Source organism: Brassica rapa, unplaced genomic scaffold (genome assembly GCF_000309985.2).
Source record: "Brassica rapa cultivar Chiifu-401-42 unplaced genomic scaffold, CAAS_Brap_v3.01 Scaffold1080, whole genome shotgun sequence".
NCBI classification, from domain to species: domain Eukaryota; kingdom Viridiplantae; phylum Streptophyta; class Magnoliopsida; order Brassicales; family Brassicaceae; genus Brassica; species Brassica rapa.
In genome coordinates this window covers 9,575-18,140 of record NW_022611014.1, presented here as the reverse complement: position 1 = coordinate 18,140, position 8,566 = coordinate 9,575, and the positions used below count along the sequence as shown (strand labels likewise).

Genomic DNA, 8,566 nt, shown 5'->3' with positions numbered 1-8,566 from the left:
TCGCTCTGAATCGGACCACAAACAATGCCCACCTTGACATCGATAACACACGAGTCCGGAGATGTATTCGATGTATCAATTCTGTCCCATATCTCTCTCTAAAGAATTGGCATCCCCCACTAGAATTCAAAAGAACGACAGGAAGGCATTACGTTACTGACTCTTAACAGGGTGGTAGTGAACCCCACCATGAGGGTAGCAAACTTGAGCCTAACAATACTAACATTGGTAAGTACGGACCACCCGTTCAATCTTGTCTCGGTGCTTCTGCTATGAAAAATCATTGTTAGGTAACTACCCATGACTATCTATCCCAAAATGAAGGAACAAGCCATCACATCCTAATTATCCTTGCGACTCATTTTGACTCGAAAAACATTTGAAACAAGTCCCATTCAAGCAACGTATAACCATGCTCTGATACCACCTATGTGACACCCCCGATCTGGTCTAAGTATAAGTTGACTCGACCAGCCGTGCAACAATCAAACAAGAACATGCACAGCCGATCACTCGTAACTGAAACCAAACAGAGAAGCCACAATGTGTACATAAACGACTAACCCGAAGTTCCCGAAATAAATCCAGGTACCTTAGGCCAACCGCCTAAGTACACATATCCTATTAGGTACAACCCGAGGCTTTACAACCTTAAGAGTAATACCCAATAGTTGGTTCGTCCGGACAAGGACTAATATCATTTGGAACCTGTACTTTAAAAACATTCTTTATACACTATATACTTATTCATTTAAAAGAATCTTACAAAATCTTATAGATTAACCTCGAGGTTTTCGGTCAACAAACCTTATACATAAAGTATATCAAAACGACTGCAAGGATAATAAAACTACCGCTGGCTAATGCCGTTCCTTCCCGTCCTAGAGTAAAGGTCTCCCACCTACTGGTTACCTGCATATCAAATGAGTCATGAGTAACTAGTTTACTCAGTGAGTCTAATCCCACACCCAAACACATATCAATAGTATCCCGAGCAAGCGACACCATTTGAATCCAGTGGAATTATATTCCGTAATTAATATAATTATAAGGCCTCTCAATCCATCCATGTGAATCTATCTTAAACATCACCTCCACGATACCCGCCAATCACTCACTCTTAATATATATATATATATGCTAAACCCGGAAAACCACCAAGGCTATCCAAGCCTAACGGGGAATAAATATAACCATCATCTCAATCAGATATTCCAAGATAGAACATCTAACGCTGCATGCAGTTACACGGCCTCCGGGGTGCAACCCCATCATCGTGTCTTCATGACCTTGATCCATATCGCATGACCGATTCACGGCAATGCAGGACTTTCAGGAGAGTGAGTATACAATAAGACTTCACATGATTCACACTTATTAATAGAATACTTATAGATTAGTACTTGAGAACAAGTACTAAGACTCGGGATAACCTCAAAGAATTATTCTTATTAATTCTTAAGTATTTTAACTAGATAAATACTTCATATAAAAATATAGATCAAGAGATAATACTTAATCAATCAACCATAATTACTCCTTAATTAATTCATGATTAATCCTTAATTAATCAATGATTATCCCTTAATTAATTCATGATTAATTCTTAATTAATCAACCATATTCAATATGCAATCATGCATACTCATTCATAATTCATTCATCATCTATCTAGACTCACCTTTAAATCCATGAGATTGGCTAAGGAAGACTAGACTCGAGCTCAAGCTAATCACACTTCACTTCTGGATCACTCTCGGTTCAGAACCATCACAAGGATCCGGCTGATCCGAATACGCTCCTTGGCCATCTGAATTCAAAACATAACAGTTGGAACATAAGGTTCACTTGTCTGGTTCAAGAAGAAACTCAACTCAGTTCATAACATTTCAGTTCAGTTCTCTCATATCAGTTCGGTTCAAGACAGATTGATACCATGTTCAGCTCGGTTCAAGCTTTAACAATTTAACTCGGTTCATATCAGCTTAGTTCATGCTCAGCTAACTCCGGTTCTAATCAGTTGCCAACAGCTTAACTCGGTTATACTCAGACGACATCAGTTCAAGACAATTTCAGACCATAGACAGCTCGGCTCAGATCAGATCAGAACATACTCAGCTCAATTCAGTTCTAAACAAGATCAAATCAGTTCGGTTTAATTCCCATAATTCTTATCAGTTCGTCTACTGGTTCTATGAGTGATTAAATCATAAACCAACCAAGACTGAAGAGAACAAGACCTTAGACAACTGATCCTGACAGGTTAACCAACATACAGCAATTGGTTCTCATCAAAACATGGCTGAATCAAGAAGCTGAAGCTTACCGGTTTTACTCAACTAATTAAAATTGACTGGTTGTCTCTCTTCAAGCTAACCACGAATTTACCTGATCAACACCACAAGAATCCATGGTTGGATTTATTCAGAATTTATCTCCAGTGTAGGCAAACCAACAAAACTTCTCACAGAAACTGATCCACAACCATCTTACCGATCAAAATCAAACGCTGAAGAACATGGGTGATTCTCTACTTCAGGACGCCAAATCTTCAGCTCTTAAACACTCCAAAACTCACTGACTAAATTCACAGAAGGGTGAGAAAGGGTCGTCCATGCTCAGTTCTCTTCTCTGATTTTTTTCTGAATTTTTGCATGAGTTTTTCTCACAGATTTTTCTCTTTTCTTTCTCTCTTTTTCTCTGAAATTTTCTCTGGTTTTTCTTGTGCAACAGGACGTCCAGAAGAGAGAAGAAGGTATTTTATAGCATGAGGGGTTGCTTCAGCTGAGGGTTTACTTAAACCAAAGCAAGTTGCTGTCCTTTCCCTCCTTTGAAGAAAGATTATTTTGTTTTTATTAAACAAGCAACCAGCTTGTGACTTTCATGTGACTTTAGTGAAGCAAGCAAGCAGGTAGGTGCAGATCATGTGACTGATTTACTGAGAAAGCAAGCAGAATAGCTGGTGAAGGTATTAGACTGGTTGGAATTTAGTTAAGAAACTTAACGACAATTTCAGACAGTTTTCGAATAAAATTTCTCATCCTTCGAATCTCGTCTTGCTTTCAACTAAGCTTGCCTAGCTTAAATAAAATTCGACCAACATTATTGACACTCTACCAGAACTATCAATGAGAGGCCTTTCGACCACAAGACAGTCCCGTCGAGGAATTAATTCACCGGGTCAACTTTATTTTTAAATCTGATTGACCAACTCCAAACTCGTCGAGCGGAGTTTTTCTCGACCAAAAATTAACTGCCTTGTGAGGGTTATTATAACGGACGTCCTGGGTGTGCTGACGGATACACACGGACACACACAGACAGCCACAGACGTCCTTTGTGTGCTGACGGACAGCCACGGACCGCCACGGACGTCCTGTGTGTGCTGGCGGACACCCACAGACGTCCTGTGTGTACTGAACAGACAACCCACGTGGGGCAAAATCACCCAAACAGTCCACGAGAAGGGCCAGCGTGATGAGTCCAAGGACCAACGTGCTGATATGTGTACTGATGGACAGCCACGGACGTCCTGTGTGTGCTGACGGACACACACGGACGTTCTGTGTGTGCTGACGGACACACACGGACGTCCTGTGTGGGCTGACGGACACGCACGGACCTCCTGGGTGTACTGAACAGACAGCCCACATGGGCCAAAATCACCCAAACAGTCCATGGGACGGGCCAGCGTGCTGAGTCAAAGGACCAACGTGCTGAGTCAAAGGACCAACGTGCTGAGTCAAAGGACCAACGTGCTCATATGTGTACTAATGGACAGCCACAGATGTCCTGTGTGTGCTGACGGACACACACAGACAGCCACGGACGTCCTGTGTGTGTTGACAAACAGCCACGGACAGCCACAGACGTCCTGTGTGTGCTGGCGGACACCCACGGACGTCCTGTGTGTACTGAACAGACAGCCCACGTGGGCCAAAATCACCCGAACACTCCACGGGAAGGGCCAGCGTGCTGAGTCCAAGGACCAACGTGCTGATATGTGTACTGATGGACAGCCACGGACGTCCTGCGAGTGCTGACGGACACACACGGACACACACAGACGTCCTGTGGGTGCTGATGGACACACACGGACGTCCTGTTTGTGCTAACGGACACCCACAGACGTCCTGTGTGTGCTGACGGACACACACGGACACACACGGACAGCCACAGACGTCCTGTGTGTGCTGACGGACAGCCACAGACAGCCACGGACGATCTGTGTGGGCTGGCGGACACCCACGGACGTCCTGTGTGTACTGAACAAACAGCCCACGTGGGCCAAAATCACCCAAACAGTCCACGGGAAGGGCCAGCGTGCTGAGTCCAAGGACCAACGTTCTGATATCTGTACTGATGGACAGCCACGGACGTCCTGTGTGTGCTGACGGACACACACGAACAGCCACTGACGTCCTGTGTGTGCTGAAGGACACACACGGACGTCCTGTTTGTGCTGACGGACACCCACAGACGTTATGTGTGTGCTGACGGACACACACACAGACACGAACGGACAGCCACATACGTCCTATGTGTGCTGACGGACAGCCACAGACGTTCTGTGTGTGCTGGCGGACACCCACGGACGTCCTTTGTGTACTGAACAGACAGCCCACGTGGGCCAAAATCACCCGAACACTCCACGGGAAGGGCCAGCGTGCTGAGTCCAAGGACCAACATGCTGATATGTGTACTGATGGACAGCCACGAACGTCCTGTGTATTCTGACGGACACACATGGACACACACGGTGTAATAACCCTCATGAGCCAATAAATTTTTTTTTTTTGTTCGAGAAAAATCCCGCTCGACCAGTTTTTAGTTGGTTCAACAAGGATTAATAAAAATAAAGATCGACCCGGTAGATTAATTTCTCGAAGGGACTGTCTTGTGGTTGAAAGACCTTCACTTGATGGTTTGGTCGAGTCTTAAATATTTTGGTCGAATTTTTATTAAACTGGAAGAGAGTTTCCGAGAACAAGACGAGAGCCAAAGACAAGGAATATTTGGTTGAAAAATTATTGAAAATTATCAACCAACTGCTACAAGTAATTTTGGACCAGACTCATGTCTTCCACCAGCCTGCTTGCTCAGTCTTTAGTCACATGACTTGCACCTGCCTGCTTGCCTAGCTTCTTCAGTAACTGGCACATGACAATCACAAGCTGCCTGCTTGCCTTGTTTCTTAGATTGTCATGTGAGAAGCACATGAAAGGGCTGGAGTTTCTTCAGGTTAAGGAAAGGACAGCAGCTTGTGCTGAGAGTGCTGAAGCAGCTGGCCAGCTGTCCCCACTCAGCTTAGCTTTGTCCTGAGTGAAACCCTCACCTGAAGCAAGCTCACCTCACATTTAACCCCTCTCCAGCTGCTTCCCACGTTCAGAACCCTGCAGAAAAACCTAGAGAATTTCAGTGAGAAAGAGAGAAAGAAGAACAGAAAAATCAGAGAGAAAAATCAAGAAAATAAATCAAGAAAAAATTGGTGGTGACCTAATCTTCAACCTTAGCTCAGTTTCTTACCTTGGGAAAGATCAGAAGGTGAGATTTTTAAATAAAACCCTAGACCTAGTTGAGTTCAGATCATGATCAGACCTTGATCTTTCTCTTTGATCAGTCCAGCCACAAGCTTACCTTGGAGAAGAGGATCAGCTGAGGCCATCTAGTCCTTTGGTTCATCTTGGTAAGCTTTGGTCTCCTTGCCTCAGTCAGTATCTGATCAGAACAGTTGATGTTTAGTTTAGGTCTTGGTCGGATCAGTTGTATAAGTTCTGATACAGTTCAGTTCTTGTTAATTTCGGTTTGAATCAACCTCTTAGAACAACCAGCTATGATATTTTGATCTGGCTTTGAGTAAACCGATTTGAGCTCAGTCTGATCTTGTCCTGAACTTTGGTAGACTGACTAGAACCGAGCTGAACTTGTATAGTCTGAGCAGAACCAAGCTTGAACTGATCTGATCTAAGGTGTTAAGGCATGAACCAAACTGATCTTGTGATCATACCACTCTGTTTCAGGTCAGAGGTAGAGTAAAGCTTGAAGTATCCAGTCCTGTCCATTCAGCCTTGTTCAAGTGGAACTCAAGTCTTGTCCAAGCCAGTTTCAAGACTAATCTTTAGGTGAGTCTAGAGAGAAGATGAGATAGATCATGAATGTGTACATGATTGAGTTTAAATTGTAGTATCTCAATTAGATAGTAAAGTCTTTGAATCCTTTAAGAAGTGTATGGGTTTACTTAGTGTAAACACTTACACTTAAAGATTAATCAAAAGGTTAAAGTGAGGTTAATCATAATCATAGTACTTGTTCCCAAGTACTAATCTTAATTATGAAATAATCATGGTTTTGATTAAGGATTAATCATGGTTTAATTAAGGATTAATCTTGGTTTAATTAAGGATTAATCTGAAATTAATTAAAGAGTAATCATGATTAATTAAGTACTAATCTTGGATTAATTAAAGATTAATATGAGATTAATTAAGGATTAATCTAGGATTAATTAAGAGTTAATTATGATTAATTAAGGATTAATTATGGATTAATTTTGGAATAATTATGGAAGTAAAAGCATGTGAAATCTTGTTATATTCACTATCCCTAAAGCCCCCGCATTACCGTGACTTGGTCCTGCGAACGGAACAAGGTCATGAAGACACGATGATGGGGTAGCTCCCTGGAGACCGTGTACTGCATGACGATGCAGTGTCGGATTGTTCATACCGGACATTCGACAATGATGGTGATGCTAACTCACTAGTCTCGGTTAGCCTTAGTGGTTTCTCGGGTCTAGTATATATATTGTATTATATGAGTATGGTAACGGGCGGGTGTTGTGGAAGTGATGTTTAAAATAAGAATTCACAATGATGATCGATATTAAAGTATAGTACTAGTACTTGCATGATCATGTATATCCATTTGATAATTGTTTGGTTTATTATTGATTGTGTTTTGATTCTAGATTCACTGAGTAAACTAGTTGCTCATGACTCATTCGTGTGTGCAGGTAACCCTTAGGCGGGAGACACTTTACTCTTTTGGACGGAAGGAGCGGCCAACCAGCGGTAGTATTTTGTTGTCCTTGCAACGTACCTTTTGATGTATATTTACTTAAAACGTTGTTGGGCGATAGGCCGTAGGGTAAACTATAACACTTTGTAAGATGTTTAAAGTAAATAAATAATGTATAAAAGATGTTTATAAATCACGAGTTCTCATATGATATTAGTCCTTGTCCGGGACGAACTAACTATTGAATATTGCTTTATCGGGTTGAAAAGCCTAGAGTAATATCCGATAGGAGTGTCTCTGTTCTTTGGTTGTTGGTCTAAGGTGATCGGATTTATTTCGAGAACCTCGGGTCGACCATCAGGGAACATTGACCGTGTCATTTCCGGTTATCTACGATCGGGGGTGTCACAAAGGTGGTATCAGAGCATTGTTATACGATGCTAGAATGGGACTTGTTTTAAAAAACTTTCGAGTCAGAAAATGTGTCGCAAGGATAATTAGGATATGCTGGTTTGTTCCTTCTTTTATAAATAGATAGACCTGGGTAGAAACTTACCATGATCTTTTGTTGCAGATGCCACCGAGACAGGCACATCGTGGTGGACATTATCTACCGATACCTATTTCATCATCTTCAGACTCCTCGCCGCCATCTACTCCGGCACCACTTCCGACTCCTAGCTTTGAGGCTACACCTTCAGGCTCTAGCTTTGAGACTGACCCGTCTGAAGGGTCATATGATCAGACACCGGAGCACATTCCTTTGTCTCCAGACCCATACTTTATGGACATCGAGGTGGATGTGGTACACGATAGTCCAGTGCATGGAGATCATCCCGCAGCTCCTGCATCTCCTGCCGCTGATATTCCACCAGCTCCTGCCGCTCATATTCCACCGGGCCCTGCCGCACCTATTCCGGCAGCACAACCTCAACCAGCGCCAACCGATCCAGCTATGATAGCACTTCTGGAACTGATGGCTGAGATGGTGAATTTGCAATATCAAGCACTGAATGCACAGCGAGAAGCACAGCGTGCTCAGCCAGCTCCAGTACCTACCACTTCTCACCCGGACTTCCTGAAGATAGTCATGATTATGAAGAACTTGGGGACGAAGCATTACCAGGGAGGCACTGATCCCTTTGAAGCTGATGCATGGCTTCACAATCTCGAGCAGAACTTTGCTGCAACCCGTTGTCCGGAAGAATTTAAAAAGGACGTGGCTGTTTACTATCTAGAGAAGGACGCCATCAGTTGGTGGTTATGCGTAGAGAGGAACTTTGGAGACTTCAATCTGAGTTGGGCTGACTTCCGTACAGCGTTCGTTCGAAAGTACTTCCCACCGGAAGCCCGTGATCGATTGGAGATTAAATTCATGGAGCTAGTTCAGGGAGGATTATCTGTTAGGAAGTATGAGGCAGAGTTCACCCGTCTCAGGAAGTATGTCCACTATGGTCGAGAGGACGAGATGATGATTATCCGTAAGTTCCTTCGAGGACTTAACCCATATATCAGGAGCAGACTTGAGGCAGTAGAGTTTCATCGGCTT

General features: G+C 43.2%; 1 protein-coding gene across 1 annotated transcript; it reads left to right on the top strand.

The window, feature by feature from the left end:
- Positions 1–7,591: 7,591 nt before the first annotated feature.
- Positions 7,592–8,068, top strand: LOC117131617 (predicted GPI-anchored protein 58; the record flags this gene model as incomplete). Its single annotated transcript, XM_033283668.1, has 1 exon — positions 7,592–8,068. A coding segment is annotated over exon 1 (477 nt), but the record flags the coding sequence as incomplete, so codon positions are not given.
- Between the last annotated feature and the right edge of the window lie 498 nt (positions 8,069–8,566).